This window comes from Pongo abelii, chromosome 20 (assembly GCF_028885655.2).
Source record: "Pongo abelii isolate AG06213 chromosome 20, NHGRI_mPonAbe1-v2.0_pri, whole genome shotgun sequence".
Lineage (NCBI taxonomy): Eukaryota > Metazoa > Chordata > Mammalia > Primates > Hominidae > Pongo > Pongo abelii.
In genome coordinates this window covers 23,805,644-23,831,274 of record NC_072005.2, presented here as the reverse complement: position 1 = coordinate 23,831,274, position 25,631 = coordinate 23,805,644, and the positions used below count along the sequence as shown (strand labels likewise).

At 39.0% G+C, this 25,631-nt stretch overlaps 1 protein-coding gene across 1 annotated transcript in view; it reads left to right on the top strand.

The window, feature by feature from the left end:
• The window catches only part of LOC100452052 (zinc finger protein 91), a 275,196-nt gene that overhangs the window by 119,291 nt on the left and 130,274 nt on the right, over nucleotides 1-25,631 (top strand). Inside the window, exon 2 of the mRNA XM_054539977.2 lies at nucleotides 15,329-15,455. Within this exon, the coding sequence (XP_054395952.2) occupies nucleotides 15,329-15,455 (127 nt within the window). The remainder of the gene's footprint in view (nucleotides 1-15,328; nucleotides 15,456-25,631) is intronic.

Genomic DNA, 25,631 nt, shown 5'->3' with positions numbered 1-25,631 from the left:
GACACTGCCCACGGAGGGCTTTGTGACATGTGACTGAGACCCACACCCTGGTTATGTGACTTTTCTGATTGTGCCCTGCAATTATGGATTATTGTGACATATTGCTATGTCCAACATCCAGGTGATGTAACTCTCCTTGCTGGGTCCTGCCTACAGGAAGCATTATGACCCACCTCTGTACCAATCACTGAGGTAATGTGACTCTCTTTTTCTACCAGGTACCTTCACACATAAATGATTTTTTTCCTCTTACTGGTCCCAGCACCTAGCTGAAGTGACTCTTCTAAATAGGTTCTGCTCACAACGTAGATCATGACTTACTGCTGGACTGAACAAGGTAATGTGAGCTGTCTGTTGAAACTCTGCTCACAGCAGGCATAGTGACATATCTATGAACCTACCATCTTAGTGCTATGACTCTTTTACTTGGGTTTGGCCTATAGGAGAGATTGTGACATATCTCTGGGGGCAGCAATTAGAAGATGTGATTCTCCTTTCCTCTCATGGCCATGCTGCCATAAAAAAGAGTGACTTATCCCTGAGATCAGCATACAGGCTATGTCATTCTTCTGTCTGGTCCCTGTCCACAGAAGTTATTGTGACATATCTCTGGGCCCATCACCTAGATGATGTGACTCTACTCTCTTTCCTGGGGCCTGTCCACAGTGAAGGTTGTGACATATCACTTGGTCAAGTACTTACATGATGTGATTCTTCTCATGCTTTGGCCCTGGCCACTAAGGTGGTTGTGATATGTAGCTGGGTCCAGCTCATAGGTTATGTGATCTTTCTCTTCTTTCTGAGCCCTACTCACAGGGTGCATTGTGACATATCTCTGGGTCTCTCACTTAGGTGATGTGACTTTTCTGCCAGGGCTCTTTCCTCAGAGGGTACTGTGACATTTCTGTACCCAGAACCTAGGTGATGTGACTCTCGTTTACTGCTTTGGCTCTGCCCAAGATGTCACTCATTTTTTTGCCTGGTCTCTGCACACATTGTGCATTGTGATGTATGGCTGAAACAAGCACCTACATAATATGAGAATTCTGCATGGACTGTTTTCAGAAGGGTATTATGAAATATCATTTTATCACTTAGGTGTTGTGACTCTCTTCTTATGGCTGGAGTCTGCCACAAAGGGCAATTGCAACATATCACCTGACCCAGCACCTTGGTGATGCGATTCTCTTTATTTTTTGGGGGGATGGGTCTCACATATTTTGGGTATTGTGATATATTGGTGGGCTCAACACCTAGGGGATAGAAAGCTCCTTTCTTGACCCTGCCCCTGGGGACTTTGTGACATATCTCTGCATCCATGACCTAAATATGTGTCTCCTCTATTGTGCCTGCATCCTGCTTACAGGGAAGATTGTGACATATTGCTAAATACAATGTAAGTTGTGCTGACCTCCTATCTCATCCTGTGACTAAGAATGCCTAACCTGAGGATGCAGCCCAATAGGTCTCAGCCTCATTTTACCTGATACTATTTAAGATGGAGTCACCCTGGTTTTAATGCCTCTGACATAGAGATCAACTATAACATTATGAAAAAATTTTCTTTTAACTATAATGAATAAGAAATGGAAGACCTAAAATGGGCTATTCTGAAAGATTATAAAGACAAATAGTTATACTTGTTTTATAAGTTTTCCATTAAACTCTATTTGTTACTTCTGAATAGATACATTGTTTTATTCTGTCAAGTTTAAACAGATACACTTGATAATAAAAAGTTCCCCGCTGTGAAAGAAAAATAAATCTCAGGATGTCAAAATTACTAATCCAATAGAAAAGTCAAGCTGGAAACTATGTCAAGCAAACCTGTCTTCTATTTTATTCTTAAATAAGATAGCTATGCAGATAAAAAAGCTATATACCTACCTCAAAATTTGCTCACAAGAATATTTCTACTGAGTAGATGATGGACAGAACTCAAAGTCATCCCTCTGAGGCTCACCTGAGACAAATGCATATCTGCTTACTTCCTGTGCTCTATTGTTAGTATAAAAATGCAGATTCACTGAGCCAGGCTAAATTGTGTATTCAGTGGGAGACTTATCAAGGGCTCATATAAATTTATTCTTTTTTCTCTTATCTACTTATGATGTGGAAGCCCCAACCTCAAGTTTTCCCATCATACCTTACTAAACCAATGTACATCTTAAACATATTGATTGATGTCTCATGACTTCCTAAAATGTATAAGAAACTGTACCCCAACCACCCTGGGAACATTTCATCAGGGCCTCCTGAGGCTGTGTCACAGGCTCCTACTTAATTATGGCAAAATAAACTTTCCAAATTAATGGACCATTGCAGGGACTCTGGTTTCTTGATAACAATTGTTTCGTTTGAATGGCTGATGGGCAGGTTTGTACCTGAGACTGCAGCACTGAGCTCCTGGGGGATGTGGGATGTTTCAAGCATCAGCTTTCAGCCAGTTTATCTTGTGAATCTTGAAAGTTATTTAGTGTAGTGTGAAGATGGGAATAAACAGCTCCTGAATGCTAAGAATGGCTGTTCATTCTAGGGCAGTCCAAGGGGGCCATGCAGTGGTTCTGGGTTCTTCTGTGGCTTCTCTCCCAGTGGCTGATGGAGTGGATTTGTTGGCCTTGTGATCCAGGGTGTGTGTGTGTGTAAGAGGAGTGGAGGGTAGGGTGGGAAAAAAAGGTGACAGCCAGGTTCCTGGAGGTCACCTCCAGGCATTATTCTTGTGGCTTGCCAAGATTCTTATGTAAATTCTTTATTGTTAATAGTTCATGTGTCCTGAGCAAGGAAGTGAAAATAAAAATAGCTCAGAGCAGTCTCAGCTCTGTAAGGTCTGCACAATTTATCAAGACCAGAGAGATGAAAGTGTGGAACTTTACACAGGGGCAATTCTTTTTTTAAGTATTTGTTTGAGATGAAGTCTCACTTTGTCACCCAGGCTGGACTGCAGTGGCATGATCTTGGTTCATTGCAAACTCTGCCTCCTGAGTTCAAATGATTCTTCTGCCTCAGCCTCACAAGTAGCTGGGATTACAGGCACATGAAACCACATCCAGCTAATTTTTGTATTTTTAGTAGAGATGGGGTTTTACCATTTTGGCCAGGCTGGTCTCCAACTGCTGAACTCAGGTGATCCGCCCATTTAGGCCTCCCAGAATGCTGGGATTAGGGGCAATTGTTTATAGATATTTTGTTTCTGACTAGCAGTCTCATCCATTATTTCTGGAATTTGTAAAACAAAAGAATATATATAGCCAATCAATAGCTTATGCATTTAAATATGAATTCTTGGTTAATAACTTAGGAACTGCCTTCTCATTTTTTTGAAAAGACTTGCTTTGAATGGCTGCTAATTGAAATACATATCCAGGGCAACTTAAATTTGTTTTCCTGGTGGCCATACTCAATATCAGACCTTGTGTAAATTTACTTCAGATTACATTTTAACCTTTTTGATTATTTTAAGTTGACTGAGGGTTGGCCTGGAACATTCTCCTGGGTGTGAATACTCAAACTATAAGTTAACTGCTCGGTAGGGAACACTAATCAACAGCAGGACCTAGCACAGGTCAAAGACACATGCAGTGGGAAGGTTTTTGGGGCCTGGCTTCTAATTGCAAGGACAGTTGCACAGAGGTCTCTGAATGCTTAGACAGCCTGGCCTTTCCTGACCCAATGCCCCTCACCAGCTTTTTCAAGCACATCTTGACCTTTTGTCATTCTGTTCTCTGGGTTGAAAACTCATCTTCAGTGCTGTCTACAACAAAAGAGAAACATCATGTTACTAAAACCTCAGGAACAGAGATTGCAGATTGGGCTAAGATTGTGCACTTTCTTAAGGATGATCTGCATGGAAAAGCAGCAAACAATTTCAGAAAGATACAAGAAAAATTGCCTCTAATGGGTACTTATACTATAGTTCAACTCGATTTGTTCTGTAAGTGGTAGGGAAAATGGGATAAAATACTTCATGTTCAAGCATTTTTGCTGCTCAGTCAGAATGGAACCCTGCAGCAGGCACGGACATGTTTCCTGAGAGAAGTAGAAGAAAAAAAATTTAGACAGACAAGCTGGTCCTTTATTGCAAGCCCCCCCACCACTTGGTTCAGTGGGCATTTTTGAGTGAAACAGAACCTCTTTCTGTCAGCTCTAAAGGTTCAGTTGTGTCCATCTTTTCTACCTGTAGTCTACCTGAAAGTTCTATTGAGGACCCTTCATCCCTCTTCCTTACCCATCTAGTCCCACTCTATACCCACCGCTCCTTGAAGAACTGAGCTCAGTGAGTACTACTCATAGTGGAGCTGCCTATCAACCTCCAAAGGGAAATGTTTGTCCACTTAGAGAGGTTGCAAATGGAGAAAAAGACCTGTGAGAGGACATGTCCCCTTTTCTATGTCTGGTTTGGCTCTATATAAGACAAGTTTGGTTATTTCTCTGAAGATTCAGGAAAATTCACAGATGAGCTTGAGAAGTTAACTTTGATCTCTAGTTTAACTTGGCAGGATCTGTATGTTTTGTTGTCTCTGTGTTATACAGTGGAAAAGAAACAATGCATTTTCAGGACAGCTAGGACCCATGCAGATGAGATATTTGCTCACAACCAGAACCATAATATATATCAGACAGGAGGTATAGCAGTTCCAGATCAAGTTCTAGAGTGGAACTATCACAGGGGCAGTGAGGACTTGGGAGAAGAGATCATATGGTCACTTGTTTTTTGGAAGAGATGAAGAAAGGCATGAAATAGCCTGTTAAAAGTGAAAAGGTTAACAAAGTTTCTCAGGGCAAAGATGAGAATCCAGCTCTGTTTCAATAGTGTTTAGTTGAGGCAATCAGGAGATATACTAACAGTGATCCTGCCTCAAGGAAAAGATAAACCCTTCTGGGAATCCATTTTATAACCCAGTCTGCCCCTGATATCCATAGAAAACTAGTAAAAGCAGCTGTGGGTCCCCAAACTTCTATGGAACAGCTTTGGATATGGCATTTTTAGTTTTTAATAACAGGAAAAAAGTAGAGGAAGCAAATATAGCAAGAAGGACCTCCCACAAGTTGCAGCTCTTGGTTGCAACCTTAAGCTAACCTCCCACATGGGGCTGCCTCCTGAGTCTTGGCCTGAACAATGGAAACTGAAAGATGGGAAGACCAAAGCTGGGCATCCGAGTCACTGTGCCTTGGGCATAAATCAGGGTGCACACTGTAAGAAAACTGGCCATTGGAAGAGGGATAATCTAGTGTTCTGTAGAGAGCCATCAGCACCCAAACTAATGATGAGTGAAATAGCCAGGCAAGTGCCCAAGAGTGACGGGGCCTGAGACCTTCCACCAAAGCTCCAATCAGACAACTAGCCATATTATCTGGAGAAGCCTTGGTAACCTTCGCCATTGCAGGTAAGAATATTAACTTTCACCAGCCAATGTGACTCACACCTGTAATTCTAGTACATTGGGAGGCCAAGGTGGGCGGATAACTTGAGTTCAGGAGTTCAAGACTAGCCTGGTCAACATGGTGAATCCCCATCTCTAATAAAAATGCAAAAAAAAGACAGAAATTGCTTGAACCCGAGAGGTAGAGGTTGCAGTAAGCCGAGATTGTGCCACTGCACTCCACCTAAGAAACAGAGCAAGACTCTATCTCAAAAAAAAAAAATATATATATATATATAAACTTTCTTCTGTACTGCTTACTCTGTTTTGACCCATTATAATGGGTTTCTGTTGCCCCAAAACTGTATGGTCACAGGGATAGATTGACAAGCCCATAGATGCCATTTTATCTATTCTCTAAGCTGTTTTTTAGAGACTTTGGTTTTCTTACATAACTTTCTTGTCATGCCTGGATGCCTCAGGGCAGTCACAGCAGCTTCTCTTTTGGTAGATAAAGGCAATAAACTGGCTTTAAAACAACACCCTGAGGTTTAAACCCACACCAAGTACAAGGAGTCCTAGAAGCTAAAGGACACCAGTGGATGATAGGGGGACGTTTATTGAAATATCAGGCAGTTTGTTAGACACTCCTGATAAACTGTTGATGTGAGGTGCTAATCAGTGAAAAATAGTTAAACATTTGTATGACTCTGTTAATTTGGGAAGAGATTCCCTGTTTCAATTAATGTTGGCCTTTTATAGAAAAAGGATTACTTAAAACAGTAAACCCGGTAACTCGAGCCTGTGAACTATGTGCCTGGAATAACCCAAATGACCAATGTTTATCTCCTCCTTTAGTAAGGCCTGTTCAGCATAGAGGAATGTACCACGGTGAAGATGGCAAATAGACTATACTCAGATGCTCCCATGTAAAGGGTTTAAATATTTATTAGTATTCACTGACACCTTTACTGTTTGGATCAAGGCTTTTCCTACCCCGTCTGAAAAGGCAATTGAGGTTCCTAAATTCCTACTAAAAGAAATAATTTCACCTGGCATGGTGGCTTATGCCTGTAATCCCTGCACTTTGGGAGGCCAAGGCGCGGGTGGATCACCTGAGGTCACGAGTTGGAGACCAGCCTGGCCAACATGATGAAACCCCTGTCTCTACTAAAAATATAAAATATTAGCCAGGCATGGTGGCGGTCCCCTCTAATCCCAGCTACTCAGGAGGCTGAGACAGGAGAATTGTTTGAACTAGGGAGGCGGAGGTTGCAGTGAGCTAAGATCATGTCACTGCACTCCAGCCTGGGCAACAAGAGAGAAAATCCGTCTCAATAAAAAAAAAAAAAAGAAAGAAAGAAAAGAAAAAGAAATAATTCCTAGATTTGGGCTGCCTAAGAGCTTACAGAGAGATAAAGGCCTATCTTTCACAGTGACAATTACACAGAACATATCTTGAGCCGTAGAAATTTAGTAATGCCTTCACTCAGCATGAAGGCCACAGTCTTCAGTGAAAGTAAAAAGAGCTAATCAAACTCAAAAGATGACTCTTGCTATGCTATGCCAAGAAACATCAAAGACCTCGCTGTCTTTACTATCTGTAGCCTTATTACAGGTTCCAGTGGCCACTAAGGGAAATCTGCAGCTCAGCTCTTTTGAAATAATGTATGCAAGGCCTTTCTCAGCTACATACCTTCTAATAGACACAGATACTTTCAAGCTACAGAATTATGTGACAAGTACAAAACACACTCTGAATATGAAAATCAAAGACTCCCTTTCCCAACTAAGGAAGATAATCTTGTTATAACCCAGTCAGGAAATTGGGTCCTATTAAAAACTTGGAAAGAAGGATCCCCAGCAGATCAAGTTTCCCCAAAATGGAAGGGACCTTATCAAGCTCTCTTTAGTAACCCAACTGCGGTTAAAATTCTGGGAATAAACAGCTGGGTCCACTTATCTCAAATTAAACCTGTCTCTTATGAAGTCCTACAAGCTGGCAGAACACAAGAGACTGATCCTGTTTATTTCCATGAGCCAGTGACCTCTGACTCCTGTTCAGAAGAAATGCAAGGGATGGGTAACATAAAGATATAGATTGCCATTCTACTTTTGGGTATAAGTTGGAATCATGCAGAGTAACTTATTTACTGAGTGAGCACAGACTTCAACCTCTCTACATAATCAAACAAACTGTTGGGTATGTAGACATTTTAACAGAGACCCAAAAGGAAACCTGTGCTTTGATCAAAACCAAATGTTGTGTGTATGCTCCAGACTATTCACATAATATTACCCAGGCTATAAAAGTTTTAGGCACTCATATCTCTGCCATTTATGCACTATCAGTCAACCACATATCAGCTTGGTTCCAACAACTGCCCACTTCTTGCAGAGCTTTCCTGTTTAGTTTACCTGGGATAATTTTACTAATTTTGCTTTGCTGTTGTGAAATATACTGTGGTTTTACTCTTTGTGTAGAAATGCAAGACAAGCTCACTAAATGCTTTCTTAAATTGGACATTTATTAGTCTTCCAGTAATCACCTTTTTTTGGAACTTGAAGTTATGAATGACCTTCACTATACCAACACTGTCTGAGTTTCTCTCTACCCTGAATGCAGGAGGCCCCAACAGTTAGGAATATCATCGCCCCTATTCAGCCTGAAAAATTTACAGAAGGTGAATCTTTGTCTCTCTGCAACTCTTAGGATTAAGGGTCCTCTTGTAAAACAAGGGGAAAATATGTCAGAAGCATTTATACCAGAGCGACTCCATTTTGAGAGAGGGCTAGGAAAATGCTGCTGAGACTTGCTGGGCTGCATTCTCAGCAAGTTAGACGTTCCTAGTATCTAGATGTTTACGGTTAAGGGAACGAATTAATGTTTACTAAGCAGAACCAGACTTAGGACTGTCCAGATATCCCAATATGTGGAGAGCAGAGGTATTCCTAATTTTGCTTTAAAGATAATATCGAGTCCACGGATGTGGTGAATCACCCCTGTAATCCCAGCACTTTGGGAGGCTAAGGCGGGTGGATCTCCTGAGATCAGAAGGCCGAAACCAGCCTGGCTAACATGGAGAAACCCCGTCTCTACTAAAAATACAAAAATTAGCCAGGTGTGGTGGTCTGCACCTGTAGTCCCAGCTACTCTGGAGGCTGAGGCAGCAGAATCGCTTAATCCCAGGAGGCGAAAGTTGCAGTGAGCCGAGATCGTGCCATTGCACTCCAGCCTGGGAAACAAGAGCAAAACTCTGTATCAAAAAAAAAAAGTTTACATTTTGGATACATTGAAAAAAAGAGACAGCAAAGAAGAGATAGAATTTTCCCGTGCTCTGGGATGGGCCTGGCTCAGCTCAGGGAGGAAGCCTTGCCTGAAAAGGCTACAACTTAGGCTGTCAATCTTTCTTCTTTCAGTCCAACCTCTGATCACATCTTCTATCACTCAGGGCCTGAGAAGGCGGGGTCTTAAACGTTATCCAATCAGGGACGCTGTCCTGAGAACTGTCCAATCAGACACACAGCTGGAGCGAACAGGGCGGCTTCCGGTATTTGGCTGGGCCTCTGTCTCTGGCTGCAGTCGTTGCTCCTGGTGTCGTCCTGATTGGTCTGTGTCTTCTGTTTTTAGAGGCCCAGCCTCTGTGGCCCTGTGACCTGCGGGTATTGGAGATTCACAACTAAGACAGGAGGACCCCCCTGGAAACCTAGAAATGGTGAAAGTGCCAGGTCCCATCCCGAGAGAAGGGACGAGCCTGGTTGGAACCGGTGGGAAGCGGTTGTGATGGGACTCAGGCCTCCCCGCGGTCAGCTCCACAATCTGCGCCCGGAGTTCTCCTTGCCCAGCTCGGCCTCAGTCCCCTTCAGCCATAAGATGGCGGCTGCACTGACAGCCGGGCCCCCCAGACGGCCTGTCTCTTCCCTGCGCAGTGACCGTGTCCTGGCCTGGAGCCCTCTCTGGGCAGCTCTGGACCTGCAGCCCTGCGTCTCTCCCAGATTGTGCAAGTACCACGGGTGGAAGGTCAGGGCAGAATCCTGACCCGGGGCGCAAGTTCATGAATGGGAAGAGTTTTTGTCCGTGGGATTCCCAGGCCCTTTTTTTCTGTTAGAAATGTATGGGTGTCACCACGAAAACGTTAAATAACTTAATCAAAGGGTGATTCAAAAATTGTTGAGCAGCACCCTGCTGTGGTTTGTAATTTGCAATCCATGGAAGGCGCCTGAAGGAAAGATTTTTATAAGAAAACCAAATTCAGGAATTGTCTTGGTATGGTTATGTAGTTTCTTTGTTGTTGCTGTTTTGTTCTGATTTTCTATTTTTTGAGACAAAGTCTCACTCTGTTACTCAGGCTGGAGTGCAGTGGCTCACCCCAATCCCCGCCTCTCAGGTTCAAGCGTTTTTTCTGCCTCAGCCTCGCTAGTAGTTGGGACTACAGGCGCTCGCCACCACATTTGGCCATTTTTTTATTTATGTTTTGTAGAGACGGGGCTTCACCATGTTGGTCAGGCTGGTCTCGAACTCCTGACCTCAGATGATCCACCCACCTCGGCCTTCCAAAGTGCTGGGATTACAGGCGTGAGCCACTGCACCCAGCATAGTTTCTTAATTTTTACAATCAAGGTCTAAATATTCTGGTTATGTAATCAGCTTAATTGGCAGTTTATAGTTGGTTAAGCCTGAATTTGTTTCCTCCAATGTAGTTATTTACCAAAAAATGCTCTTGAGTTTAGAATTTTTTTTTTTTTTTGAAGTAGAAATCCGGGGACTAGAGCCACCTCAATCTAATTTCCTGCCACTTAATTATTTTCACACTCCACAGGGGACTAATTTTTTTTTCTGAAATTTTCACACGTGTCTCAAGCAGGGCCTCAAGTCCACTCCTCATCCCTTATTCCTCCAGTCTGACTCTGGCTTGCAGTAAAATACTAAATTTTCAGTTTCATCTGACATTCCCAAATGCCAATTTCCCCTCCCTAATTCACTTTATCAACAATTTGTCATTTAGTATACATTTTAATACCTATTTTAATTAATTTTTTTTTTTAACTTTTGAGATAGAACCTTGCTCTGTTGCCCAGGCTGGAGTGCAGTGGCTCAATCTAGGCTCACTGCAGCCTCCACCTCCTGGGCTCAAACGATTCTCTTGTCTCAGTCTCTCAAGTAGCTGGAATTACAGGCACTCACCAGCATGCCTGGCTAATTTTTGTATTTTTAGTAGAGATGGGATTTCACTATATTGGCCAGGCTGGTCTTGAACTTCTGGCTTCAAGAAGTCCACCTGCCTCTGCCTCCCAAAGAGCTGGGATTACAGACCTGAGCCACCGCACCTGGCTAATTGTTTTTTGACAAAGCATTTGATGGCACATTTAAAAAGATTTTTTTTTTGTACATATTTCCTATGAGAGTTAAGCAAAGAATAATTTGACACTATTGTAAAATATCTCTGTGGGTTTTTTTTCTTCTATTTTCCCTTGACACAGATATCTTATCAGAATGTTTTTGGGTCAAGTTTTTTTTCTTTTAGAAACATTATAGGATGATGTGTTTTCAGTCACCCTTCAGGTTTTCTTGGACCTGGATTTCAGTACTGTATGGGGATAAACCACGATACCTATCATAACTATGTCTGCTAGAGTGTCTAGTGAATATCACCTCTGGGGCTTATTCGCTCATAGGACAACCTGAGGTATCGAGTGTAGCTTCTCAAGTGCACACATGGATGCCCTCAGGCTAAGAGGCATTTCCTGGTGTACTTTTTTTTTTTTTTCTTTTCAAAGTTAACCTCTTGAGACATTAATATTGTCTTCACCTAACCCAACTTTCATTTCTTGGAGACTCATTGCTGGTCAGCCAATCAGATACCAGTATTGAGGAGAAATATAATTTCTGTGTCCTGGATTCCTTTAGGGGACAGAAAAATAGTACAAGAAAAACAGTAAAAAAATTCTGGAAAAAGAATCAGCACTCCAAAGACAAGAAAACCACCAAACCGCAAAAAGCTGACTCCATTGAGATGGTGTAAGAACTTGCAGAGTAAAATGTGCCTGAGGCACTCTCTGGGTCATAGTTCAGAGTCTCCCGAGAGGGGGTTATTGAGCACTTAAATGAGCAGGGTGGGTGGGACAATCTCTCAAGTAACTGAATGGCCTGACATGACACATGAATAAGACGTATCTGTACCCTGAAAAGATTTATTCCCTTATTTTACCTGAGGTTTATTTATTTATTTTTTAAGACAGAGTTTTCCTCTGTCACCCAGGCTGGAGTGAAGTGGTGCCATCTCGGCTCACTGAAACCTCTAAATCCCGAGTTCAGGTGATGCTTCAGCCTCCCAAGTAGCTGGGAGTACAGGTGTTCACCACCACTCCCTGCTAGTTTTTGTATATTTAGTAGAGTCAGAATTTCACCATGTTAGCCAGGTTGGTCTCAAACTTCTGGCCTCAAGTGACTCACCTGCCTGGGCCTTCCAAAGTGCTGAGATTATAGGTGTTAGCCACTGTGCCGAGCTGTTTTTTTTTAATTGTATATTGCATTTTAGTAGTAGAGCTTGAAAGGTAACAAAATATTTACAAAGAGCATGAAAAAGGTGAGTCTTTTTTTTTTTAAATTGAGACAGTTTCGCTCTTGTTGCCCAGGCTGGAGTGCAATGGCACCATCTTGGCTCACCACAACCTCCACCTCCTGGGTTCAAGTGATTCTCTTGCCTCAGCCTCCCGAGTAGCTGGGATCAGGCATATGCCGCCACACCCGGCTAATTTTTTATATTTTTAGTAAAGACGGTTTCTCCATGTTGGTCAGGCTGGTCTCGAACTCCTGACCTCAGATGATTCACCCTTCTCAGCCTCCCAAAGTGCTGGGATTACAGGCGTGAGCCACCACACCTGGCAGGTGAGTCTTAAAAACATTAATATCTAATAATACATTTTGTTGAAAATTTTCACTTACCTTTTTCTTTCTCAGAGAGAGTTTAGAAATTTTCTCAGATGTGTGCTTTTATGGCAGAGTAATTTCATACAGAATTCCATCTAGCTTTTAGAATGGTAGCTACCAAGGAAGAAAACAAAGTAAAATTTCTCTTCAATTTCAGCTGTAGACAATGAATATATTTACACACACACACACACACACACACACATACACAAAATGTGGTTGGTAACTGGTTAGTTACATAGATTCCTGAAAACTTCAGTTCCTTTTGTTAGCAGGGTAAATTTTTGACAGTGAATATCTTTGTTCTATATCTTGTTTTTTTTGTATGTGTGTTTGTTTTATTTTTAAGATAGAGTCTCACAATGATGTCCAGGCTGGAGTGCAATCTCAGCTCACTGCCACTTTCGCTTCCCAGGTTCAAGTGATTCTCCTGCCTCAGCCTCCTGAGTAGCTGGCACTACAAGCATGTGCCACCACACCTGGCTAAGTTTTGTGTTTTTAGCAGAGATGGATTTTCACCATGTTAGGCTGGTCTTGAACTCCTGGTTTCAAGTGATCCATCCACCTCGATCTCCCAAAGTGCTGGGATTACAGGTGTGAGCCACCATGCCCGGCCCTATATCCTGTTATTTTGATTTTTGAGTTTAATGCTAAATTTTATGTGCTGAAAATTGGTGCCTCCTATAAGTGTTCCCAAGTGACTAATTTTTTTTTTTTTTTTTTTTGAAATGGAGTTTTGCTCTTGTTGCTGAAGGTAGAGTGCAATGGTGCAATCTCGGCTCACTGCAGCCTCTACCTCCCTGGTTCAAGCGATTCTCCTGCCTCAGCCTCCCGAGTAGATTGAATTACAGGCTTCCACCACCATGCCCGGCTAATTTTGTATTTTTAGTAGAGATGGGGATTTCACCATGTTAGCCAGGCTGGTCTCGAACTCCTGACTTCAGGTCATCCACCCACCTCAGCCTCCCAAAGTGCTGAAATTACAGATGTGAGCCACAGCACCTGGCCGACTAATTGTTTCCTACATGAGTTTTAATACAAATAATAAAATAATACATTTATTGTCTGAAAGGAATAAATACTTTTGCTATTCTTTGAGGTATAAAGTGCAAGCGCCTTAAAATGTTCTTCCGTTACATGAACACTGTGTTTGAGTAATTTTGCTGAATGTTTCTAGCACTTAGTTTTAGTTTCAAAAACCAAGTTAATAACTCTGATGTGGAAATTAAAGCTTGCGCTGCAGGAGGGTGCACATGAACAAAGGAAAGTAGGGGGTTTTTATTACCTCTGATGCAGCTTTTTCTTGTTACTGTGTCCTGCCTCCACTGGCTGGAGTTGGATTGCATAATCTAAACTAAACCCAGTTGACCAACTTGAAAAATGCAGGAATGCAGTTATACCGTTGGGAAGGCAGGAAGATCAGTTTCGGCGGAAGTAGCCATTGCGATGGGAGGGGTAATTCACAGATTTGGTAGTAGATTTGGAATGTGGGCTCCATAGATAAAAACTGGGAGAAGGTTGTTTCCCAGGGCAGGGGGAACATACAGAGTAAGAAAGTCTGGCCTTGAAAACAGGGAACAGTAGGGCAAAGAAACTTAAGCTAGCTAAACATTTGAAGGAGAATTTCTTATACTGTATTCAAAATCTATGCATTAAACGGTTTAGAAAATGCTCATTTAAGTAGGATGGCATTTATTACCTGGAAAGTTCTGAAAAAATATCAGGCGATAACTGCTTATTAGGGTGCTAAAAGAAGAACTACTTAAAATCACTATTAAAAATGTTAGAACATAGGCCGGGCACAGTGGCTCACGCCTGTAATCCCAGCACAGTGGGAGGCCGAGGCGGGCGGATCACGAGGGGAGGAGATCAAGACCATCCTGGCTAACACGGTGAAACCCCGTCTCTACTAAAAATACAAAAAGTTAGCTTGGTGGCCAGCGCCTGTAGTCCCAGCTACTCGGGAGGCTGAGGCAGGAGAAAGGCGTGAACCCGGGAGGCAGAGCTCGCAGTGAGCTCAGATCATGCCACTGCACTCCAGCCTGGGCGACAGCGAGACTCTCAAAAAAAAAAAAAGAAATTGTAGAACATGGAAGATACCTGTATCTTGTACTTACCATAAAAATGATGTTTTCTTATGGTTAAATTCAGACTGTAATTTAGTAGGGGCCATATCTCAGTAGTGATGCTGTGTCCTTCTGGGTGGATCAGCACACTATAAAAACTTTTCCTAGTGCAGTTGATATTAATAACTCACTTAATAAGCTCTCTTACAGATTTGTTCACTATAGAGTTATTTTTCTCTTCATTAAGTATTTTTATGCAGCTGATGTGCATAAACCATCACATTTAATCTGGTAGCTGCTGTTTTTTTTTTTTTTTAAGGTTTTCTTTGCATTTATCTTTCTTTGGTAAATGAAACTCTTATCTTTGTTTACAGGCCAGAAAAACTGAAAAAAAAACAAAAAACCACACACACACAGGCTCTTCCACTTACTGGATGTTTGACAAAATAGTCTTTTGGTGTCAAAACATTGGCATTACTGGTGAGCTTGGTAGAGCCTGGCCCCTCAGACTTTATTTCAGATCTCCTGAAAAAATAATCTGCTTTAATAAGATGTCCAGTTTATTGTACACATTAAAATTTGAGTGGTAACTTCTAACTCAACATGTCTATTTTGTCTGAAATATATAAACTATGTTTTTTCTTCTGAAAAATGTACACAACTAATTCTCTATTATGTAAATATAGCATTCAAAAATGTACATGTTAGTGATATGCCCTCAATTTTACACTTTATCATTCAGACAAGTATCATACATACACTGAGGTTGTGGATATTATGCCAGTCTATTTTCTCAGAGTTAGAGAATACATTAGAAAACGTTTGTGTGTTGACAATTATTTTATTGGAAAATTTCAGTCATTCTTTTAAGTCAGAACCGGTTCTATTCACTTTCTGATTTTACCTTGTGTCAAATAAAAATTCTATTCATAGCCACTTTGTAAATATGTGTGTTTGTGTGTGTTTTTCAGGGACTGTTGACATTTAGGGATGTGGCCATAGAATTGTCTCTGGAGGAGTGGCAATGTCTGGACACTGCACAGCAGAATTTATATAGGAATGTGATGTTAGAGAACTACAGAAACCTGGTCTTCCTGGGTGACGATAACTTTAATACAAAATTCCTCAATATAAAATAAAAATTTCATTTCTCTTTGTAGAATGTTTTCTGGTAATTATGCTTTCATATTTCTGTTATCAAGAAAATCCTGGGAGTTGTCTGTTTAGAAAAAAATTCTTCAAGATGTTTCATCTTGACCTGAACTTTCCATATTCCTGAGCTGATCTGTGTCCTTCATTTTAGATTAGTGGTAATTTCAGAAGCTTAGTGGCATAAAATATTGTTATTCACACCTTAAAATCTATCTGCTTCACCAATTTTTTATTCAGTAGTGCCAGGCACTGAAATTAAGAACCTACAAAATTAAAATATTTTCTAAATATTTTAAAATTTCTGTTATAAATTAGTATATTGGGATAAATTTATTAGAATAATCTATTATATCCTTTTTACTGAGCGCATTACTAAGTTGGTAATTGGAGAATATGAACAAGATTTGTGTTAGTTATTTTTAATAAAACAGGTATTGCTTTCTCTAAGCCAGACCTGATCACCTGTCTGGAGCAAGGAAAAGAGCCCTGGAATATGAAGCAACATCAGATGGTGGATGAACCCCCAGGTAGGTGAGAGTGAATACAACAGACGACATGGATGAGAGGTCCAAAGTCAAGAAGAAAGTAAGTCTTTAAAGCGATTTGGGAAGCTGTATTCCTAAGGAAATAGTTTCTGGGAAGCCTGAAATTGTTTAAAAATTACACTCTCACATAGGGCCATCTTCTCTTCTGCTTATGCTTATAAAATCTCTAAGAATTCTACTTTCCCTTCAATGATCTTCCTTGAAGTTTACAGTGACAGCCAAAGCACTGTTCATGGCATATAAAAGAGGGCACAATCTGACTTCTTGTTTTTGTGGACAGATAAATATCTGCGTAATTTTGAGATACTCTGTTAAACTATTTTATTTTGTTTCATATTATTTTATTTGAGAGGCAGCTTTGCTTTTGTTGCCAAAGTTGGAGTGCAATGGCACAATCTCAGCTCACTGCAACCTCCGCCTCACAGGTTCAAGTGATTCTCCTGCCTCAGCTTCCTGAGCAGCTGGGGTTACAGGCATACACCACCGTACCCAGCTAATACTTTGTATTTTTAGTAAAGATGAAGTTTCATCATGTTGGCCAGGCTGGTCTCAAACTCCTGACCTCAGGTTATCTGCCCACCTTGCCTTCCCAAAGTGCTGGGAATACAGGCGTGTGCCACCATGCCTGGCCTAAACTATTTTTAAGTTCTCTTTTTGCGTTGCATCCCATCTGGAATTTTGATAGGGAGTTTATTGAATCTAGAGATCACTTTGGATAATATGGCATTTTCACAATTCTTATTCTTTCAATAGAAATAAAATATTTTTAAATTTATTTGTGTCGTCTCTAATTTTTTTATTGATATATCTTTCATTTAAAAGATTTATGAGCTCTTGGCCTGGCATGGTGGCTCACGCCTGTAATCCCAGCACTTTGGGAGGCCGAGGCGGGTGGATCACGAGGTCGAGGTGGGTGGATCGCGAGGTCAGGAGTTCAAGACCAGTGAGATGGTGAAACCCCGTCTCTACTAAAAATACAAAAATTAGCTGGGCGTGGTGGCAGGCACCTGTAATCCCAGCTACTCGGGAGGCTGAGGCAGGAGAATTGCTTGAACCCGGGAGGTGGAGATTGCAGTGAGCCGAGATTGTGCCACTGCACTCCAGCTTGGGTGACAGAGCAAGACTGTGTCTCAAAAAAAAAAAAAAAAAGATTTATGAGCTGCTTAATTAAATTTGTTCTAAAATGGATTATTTTATGCTATCATAAATAAGATTGTTTTTTCCTCTGTCAGAGAGTTTGTTTTAAGTGTATGGAATGATTACTTAGAATTGTATGTTAGTTTTATATTTTGCTAATTAACTGAGTGTATTCATTAGTTTAAACAGGTCTTTATGTACTTTTTATTTTTTATATATTTAAGATTACATGATCTACAAACAAATATTTTACTTATTGCACTTCAACTTCAATGACTTTAAATTTTTCTTTTGACTATTTCTTCTTTCACATGCCTTCAGTGCAATGTTAAAATAGAAGCATTGACAATAAGAAACAAGAGTTTTGCATTGGTGTGCGTAAATTTGAAGGAGCAAACACCTCTTCAGGATTTTATAAACTGGTTTCAGAAAGGAAAAATCTATTTTTGTTGGGCCCCCAGAGTGATAGAATGCCTCTGGGTTTGTAGTGAAGAGGGGTTTTAGGTTGGTCTTAAGCCTTCTGGATTTGCACAAGAATCCGTTTAAGTGGTCTTGTTAAAAGGGGCTTGGATAGTTGTAATTCTCATTCAATTTTTGGACAGAGTGAATATCCTTCAGGACTTTGCTCTGCGGGGCAGACCCAAGGGCAGGTTTCTGCAGTCAGGTCTGCATATGGTGGGCTTTATATCAGGATATGGATGAGCACGGCTTTCAACGAGTACAAGAGAGAATTTTCCCAGGTCACTTTGGGTTTCTACATGGGCAGAACCGACCATGAACTGTGGCTCAGGGAGCTGGAACTACCTCATGGAACTGCTTCAGGAACCACAGTAAAGGCAAAGGTCTGCAGGCCTGCTGCATGGCTATAAATGGAGGTCTTCCTCCAGGCCTCTGGAAGGGCAAGACCTCCCCCGGACTATGGCTGGGAAGAGTTTGGGATTGTTACAGAGTAAGTTTAAAATTCTCAGTGGAACCAAGTTAGGTGGAACATTTTCTTGTCTGTAGCCAAAAACAGTAGTCCTATAGTTTGCCACCTGAATGAGGGCCTGTCTTCTAAACAGAATTACCTTCAGTCTTGGGCTTTAGCAGAGTTTCACAGCTCCCTTCCTGGATCTCAGAGCTCTTTTAAAGGCACTTATTTTTGAAATGGGGGTCTTCCTACATAACCCAGATGGGTCTTAATATTTTGACTGCAGGCAATTCTCCTACTTTATTTTGCCATGTAGTTGTCATTACAGGTGTGAACCATGATGCCTGGTTCTCTCATAAAGGCATTTTTATCAGGAATGGCTGACAAAGTTTCTTGCTTTCAGGGGATAAGAAAGTAGGACACCTTTTTTTTTAAAATCTTATTAATGTCACTTTCCATATACATTTTTACTTTCTATTTTCTACTTCAAATTTGTCTGTAATTTTAGATTCAGAAATTTAGGGTAATATACTAGAATTTACATGTTGTGCCTGAATTAAATTAGGTAATTAGTATGCATGCAGACAAAAAGGAATTATAGAATTTTCAACAACTTTTATCAGCCTATATCTAAATAATAACATAATTTATTCCCCAAATATTCATTTTATATAGGAGGCTCTAACCATATTCTGCTCTCTCTCTCTCTCTCTCTCTCTATATATATATATATATACAAGCAATGTAAGGATTTTCTTTGCTTCTAAACTTGGATTACAGTAGTTATATTTTGTTTAAAAATAGCATATATTTAAAACATAAAAATAGGCACTGTTTTTTTAAATGCTTAAATCTATTAAAGGTTTCTCATTAGCATCTCCCATTTATGATTGTTCTGCATTTTCTCTGAAATTTTATTGCCATAAAATGGATGCCAGTAATTTCAAATGCCTGCCTTCCATGAGTGCACAGTTCCACTCAAACATTGCAGTTTTCTAGACAAATTATTTGTTAATGTACATTAATGTTGCCAACTAGATTTTGTGACTAAGCATTTCTGTTATTATTGTCTTGCAGTTGTATGTTAGTGTGCTTTTTAGTGTAAGTTTGTTAACATCAGTTTATTGTGTCTGTTGGTTTTACTTCAGTATTATAATTTTAGACAATTTGCAGTTGTTTGTATACTTTAAGTTAATGTAAGTTTTAATTAAAAGATAAATGAGCCATATGTATCACAATCAAATTATATATGTGTGTTTTTATCTGCAAATATGACCCCAATTTTGGCTATACCTTCTCTTGTATACATTCTTAGCTCATTTTCTTTCTTTCTTTTATTTTTTTTTGGAAATGAAGTTTTGCTCTTGTTGCTGAGCCTGGAGTGCAATGCAAGATCTTGTCTCACTGCAATCTCTGCCTCCCTGGTTCAAGTGATTCTCCTGCCTCAGGCTCCTTAGTAGCTGGGATTACAGGTATATGCCACCACACCCAGATAATTTCGTATTTTTTTTTTTTTTAGTAGAGATGGGGTTTCTCCATGTTTGTCATGCTGGTCTGGAATTTCTGATCTCAGAAGGTCTGCCCACCTTGGCCACCAAAAGTGCAGGGATTACAGGCATGAGCTACCTTGCCCTGCCTCTTAGCTCATTTTCAATATTGGTTTTATCTTTTCTAAGTGAGTGGCCTTGGAAATAGTCTTACTTTCACCATGTGTTTAATGATGAATATATATTTCCTTTGTGTGAGAGAAACACTTTTGTGATCCGAAGGTAATTTTAAAAAAGATTTATAATTCTGTATTTTTTCCAGTTTAAAAAAAAATTGTTGTAAAAACACATAATGTATAATTTACCTTCTTAAATCTATTTAAATGTACATGTCAGGGCCAGGCATGGTGGTGGCTCACATCTGTAAAACCAGGATTTTGAGAGGCAAGGACGGGGGGATTACTTGAACCCAAAAGTTTGAGACCAGCCTTGGCAAAATATGGAGACACCCTCTCTAATAATATTTTTTTCTAAGAAATAGCTAGGCATGGTGGTGTGCACCTGTGGTCCCAGCTACTTGAGAGATTGAGGGGCAGGATTACTTGACCCTGGGAATGTGAGGCTGTAGTGAGCCATAATTGTGCCATTGCACACAAGCTTGGGTGACAGATTGAGACCCAGTCTCAAAACAAAAACAAAATGTTTATTTTAGGCATGTCATGTATATTCACATTGTTATGCAAAAGACTTCTTGAAATTTTGCATCTTGTAAAACTAAAACTCAATATCCATTAAATAACATTTATCCATTTTATACTCTCTCCATCCCTTGAGAACCACCCATCCACTTTCTGTTTTTAAAAATGAGACTATTTTATATGTCTTATATAAGTGAAATCATAACATCCATCATTTCATTATGGCTTATTTCAGTTGACATAATATTCTCAGAGTGTATCTTTAAATGTGAGAAGTTTTTTTTAAGGCTGAATAATATTTCATTGTATCAAATATGTCTTCAAGGTCCTATGTTGCGTATTTTAGATATAGATTCATAAATGGAATTGCTGTATTTGATAATTTATTTTTAATTATTTGAAGTACATTTATAATGTTATAAAATAATGGGTGCATCCTTGTTTTCCACCAACAATCAACCCAACTAACTTTTGTATTTTTAGTAGTGATGGGGTTTCACCATGTTGGTGAGGCTGGTCTCAAACTCCTGACTCATGATTTGCCCACCTCAGCCTCCCAAAGTGCTGGGATTACAGGCTTAAGCCACCACGCGCGGCCAAGGGTTTCATTTTTATTGCATCATCGACAGGTTTGGTGTTTTTAAAAAATTGATAGTGGCCATTTAAATGAGTGTGAGGGGATTTTGTTTTTCATTATGATTTTTATGCATTTCTCTACAAATTAGTTTTGTGTGTCCTTTCAAATGTTTTGATGAAAATTTATTTCAATTACTGGCCTATTTCTAAATAAAGTTATTCGACTTTATTGTTTTGTTTGTTTGTTTGTTTTGAGATAGAGTATCGTTCTGTCACCTAGGCTGTAACCTCCACCTCCCAGGTTCAAGCGATTCTCCCACCTCAGTCACCTGAGTAGCTTGGATAACAGGCGCATGCCACCACACCTGGCTAACTTTTGTATTTTTAGTAGAGATGAAGTTTTGCCATGTTGGTCAGGTTGGTCTTGAATACCTGACCTCGTGATCTGCCTGCTTCGGCCTTTCAAAGCGCTGGGATTACAGGTGTGAGCCACTGCACCTGGCTATTGTTTAGTTTTAAAAGTTTTTATATTTTTTGAGTATTGACTCCTATCACATATGATTTGTAAATATTTTCACCCATTTTCTAGGAGGCATTATCCCCCTATTAAATATTTATCTGTATTTATATGTGCAGAAATGGTGAAGTCATTATTTCTTTATAAATTATCCACTCTCAAGTATTCCTCTATATGCAAAATAATTAATACAGTCTATAATGTTGTCTAGGTTTTCTGTTTTTTAATTGATTTTTTTATGTGTGTTTTCTATGATGGAAAATGGGGTCTTAATGTCTACAATTATTATGTTGCTATGTATTTTTTGCTTTACTTTTGTTAATATTTTCTTTATGTATTTTGGAGCCTGATGTTATATATACATATACATATAGAAAGAAAGGAAAGAAAGAAGGAAGGAAGGAAGGAAGGAAGGAAAGAAAGAAAGAAAAAATAGTTATGGATTTGTGGTAAATCAATTCATTTTACCAATATATACTATCAATGTTTGTCTCATGTTAGCACTTGACTTAAAGGATATTATGTCTAATACCCAATTGTAGTTACTATTTTCATAAAATAAAGTTTTTTTTCACCATGTGGTTTTCAGCCTATTTAACTCAGTGCTAAAATGAGTCCCTTGTAGGTGGCTTTTTCTTAAGCCACTAAGGCATTTTATTTTTTCTTTTTATACTTTCATTTAATTACTTGTTTATTCATTTATTTTTGAGATAGGTCTCACTCTCAACCAGGCTGGTTTGCAGTGTTGTGATCATGGCTCACAGAAGCCTCAATCTCTCAAACTCAGAAGATTCTGTCATTTCAGCCTCTCAGGTAGTTGTGTGTAACCTCTCAGGTAGTGTGTAGCATCACATCCAGCTAGTTTTTTTGTATGTATGGTTGAGACAAAGTTTTGCCACATTGCCGAGGCTGGTCTTAAACTTCTGAGATCCAGTAATTAGCCCACCTTAACTCCGAAAGTCCTGAGATTACATTTCTTTCTATTAAGTAGTTCAATTAATTTACATTTAAAATTATTTATTAAAATGAAGTTATTAGTTTTATTGTTATTGTTTTATGTATTCCTCAGTGGGTTTTTAAATAAATTGTTTTATTGCCTTAAATTTTATTTTAATTGTGTAGTGACGTGCTTCAATTATTTTTTACATTTTGTTTTGCATAGTTTCTGTAAATATTATCTTCATAACCATCTTGTGTATTAGTCTGTTTTCATGCTGGTTGATAAAGATATAACCCGAGACTGGGCAATTTACAACAGAAAGAGGTTTATTGGTCTTACAGTTTCATATGACTGGGGAGAACTTACAATCATGCTGGAAGGTGAAAGGCATGTCTCACCTAATTGGCAGACAAGAAAGAGAGCTTGTGGAGGAAAACTCTGCCTTATAAAGCCATCAGATTTCATGAGACTTATTCACTGTCATGAGATCAGCACAGAAAAGACCTGCCTCCATGATTCAATTACCTTCCACCACATTCCTCCCACAACATGTGGGAATTAAAGATGAGACTTGAGTTGGGACATGGCCAAACCATATCATCTTAAAACATGGAGTTTACATGAAACATCTTAAAATTAAAACAATATATTTAAATCTCATGACAACTTAAATTGAATATAAAAATTATACCTCTATGTTTTTCAGTTTATTAACATTAAAAATTATTTTATATTGTATATTAACATTTATGCAGGTTTTTATTCTGTTTTAAATATTCTACAGAATAGCTTTAAGAGTTGTATGCATCATCATTATGAGAGTAAAGATTTCTATATTTGTATATTTACATTTAATAGAGCTCTCTGTTTTATATATGGTTTTATGATGCTGTCCAGTATTTTATTTTTAAACAAAATTGACTCATTTTAGCATATTTTTTGTTATATGCAGAGTCTCACTGGATTACTCAGCGTGATCTGAAACTCCTGGTCTCTAGTGTTCTGACAGCCTTGGCCTCCTGAAACTGTAGGATTACAGTCATGAGCCCACAGTGCCTGCCCCCGTGCAACATTTTTTCATAAAACTGTGCTAGTGGTGATCACCCTCACCCTTTATCTTGGATTTTTTTTTATTTTCATCTTCTTTTTAAAGTGAAATAAATTTAAATCAAATATTATTGCTTAGAATTGTTTTTTCTTTTATTACATCAAAATTTGGAAAGTTCTCACCCTTTTTTATCTTCAAGTAACCTCTATTATTTTTTTCTCATATTCTTCTTCCTTAATGAATATATCGATCTAGTTGATGGTATCTAATTAGTTTTACATTCCATGTTTTAATTTTATTTTGCAATTTTATATTTTTGTATATAAATATATATATGTATTTGAGGGTATGTCAGAACACATCTGTTAATTGTGTCTTGATTTTTTAGTATATATTCTAATTGTGCATGCCAATATTTAACTTTGTACAATTTAAGACATTGTGGAGCAAAATCATATATGAATTAGCCATATGTCTTTTCCAATAGAATTATCTCTATTTGCCTGGAAAAATGTTATCCTTGTTTTTTTTTATAACTTGTATATTTGTTGTGAAGGTTTGTTGTGAGTGGTTTTTTAATCCTGTGTAGATGAGAAGTCATGAAATTCTTGTAATTTCAACATCCTATTAATTTGTGAATCTATATGATTTTTGTGTGGGAGAAACACATTTGGATTTGAATATAATTTAAAACTATCATAACTATATATCTTTTAGATATTATTGTTTATTTTTACTTGTCAATAAAACATAACAAAATTTACCACAAAATATTTTTAAATATTCAGTTTATCTTGACATTGTCATGCAACATATTGCTAAAACATTTTTATCTTGTAAAGCTAAATCTTAATACATATTAAACAACTACCAATTTTTCCATTGTCTACCAAATTTTCCAGAGTCTTGCTCTGTCACCGACACTGGAGAGCAGTGGCATGATCTCAGCTCACTGCAATGTCCACCTTCCAGGTTCAAGCAATTTTAGTGCCTCAGCTTCCTGAGTAGCTGGAATTACAGGTACCAACTGCCATGCCTGGCTAATTTTTGCATTTTTAGTAAACATGTGGTTTTGCTATGTTGGCCAGGCTGGTTTCAAACTCCTGACCTTAGGTGATCCACCTGCCTTGGCCTCCCAAAGTGCTGAAATTACAGGTGTGAGCCACCATGCCTGGCCCCAATTTTTTCTGTTTTATGGCACTTTTTGAATATCACTCTGTTCTTCGTTTCTAAAAGTGTAACTCCTTCATATATCTCACACAGTCTCTTTTTGTGGCTGGCTCATTTCATTTTGCATAATGCCATCAAGATTTATATTTATAGTTGGTAGAATATTTCCTTCTTTTTGAATACTGAGTGATATTCCAGAATTTTTTTTCTTTTTTCTATTTCTTTTTTTAGATGGAGTTTCCCCCTTGTTGCCCAGGCTGTAGTGCAATGGCATGATCTCGGCTAACCTCAACCTATGCCTCCCAGGTGCAAGTGATTCTACTGCCTCAGCCCCCCAAGTACCTGGGATTACAGGCATGTGTCTCCACACCTGGCTAATTTTGTATTTTTAGTAGAGACGGGGTTTCTCCATGTTAGTCAGGCTGGTCTTAAACTCTCAATCTCAGGTAATCTGCCCGCCTCACCCTCTCAAAGTGCTGGGATTACAGGCTTGAGCCACCACACCTGGCCTCACAATTTTTATATTTCAAATTATATCTGCTGAATGATTTGGTGAAAGAAATTTGCATTGCTTTCACCTATTGGCTTACAGTAACAATGCTATAATAATTATGAGTATGTAAATGACTCCTTATATGACCATATATGTGAAAGTTTATATGTGTGCTGCATTCTATTTTATGTCTGCTTTTTTACCTTTATACTAATAGCAAATCATTTTAATTCTGTAGCTTTGTAATGTATTTTGAATTAAGAAATTAAATGCCTCCGGCATTGTTTCTTTTTTCTTTTTTTGAAGATTGCTGGGCGCTTTATAGTCTCTTGGGATTCTATATACTTTTGGGGTTGTTGTTTCTATTTCTTCAAAAATGCAGTGAGAAATCTGGAAAACATTGCATTAAATATGTAAATTGCATTGAGCACAATGGACATCTTCACAATTTAACTATTTCAACTTTTGTATAAGAGCACACTCAAGAGTGGGTTGTTTAATTTCTATGTATTTGTAAATTCTTCATTTTTTTTCTCATCGTTGTGTACTCTCATATCATTTTGGTCATAGAAAGTAGTTCATGGAATTTTGCTTTTAAAAA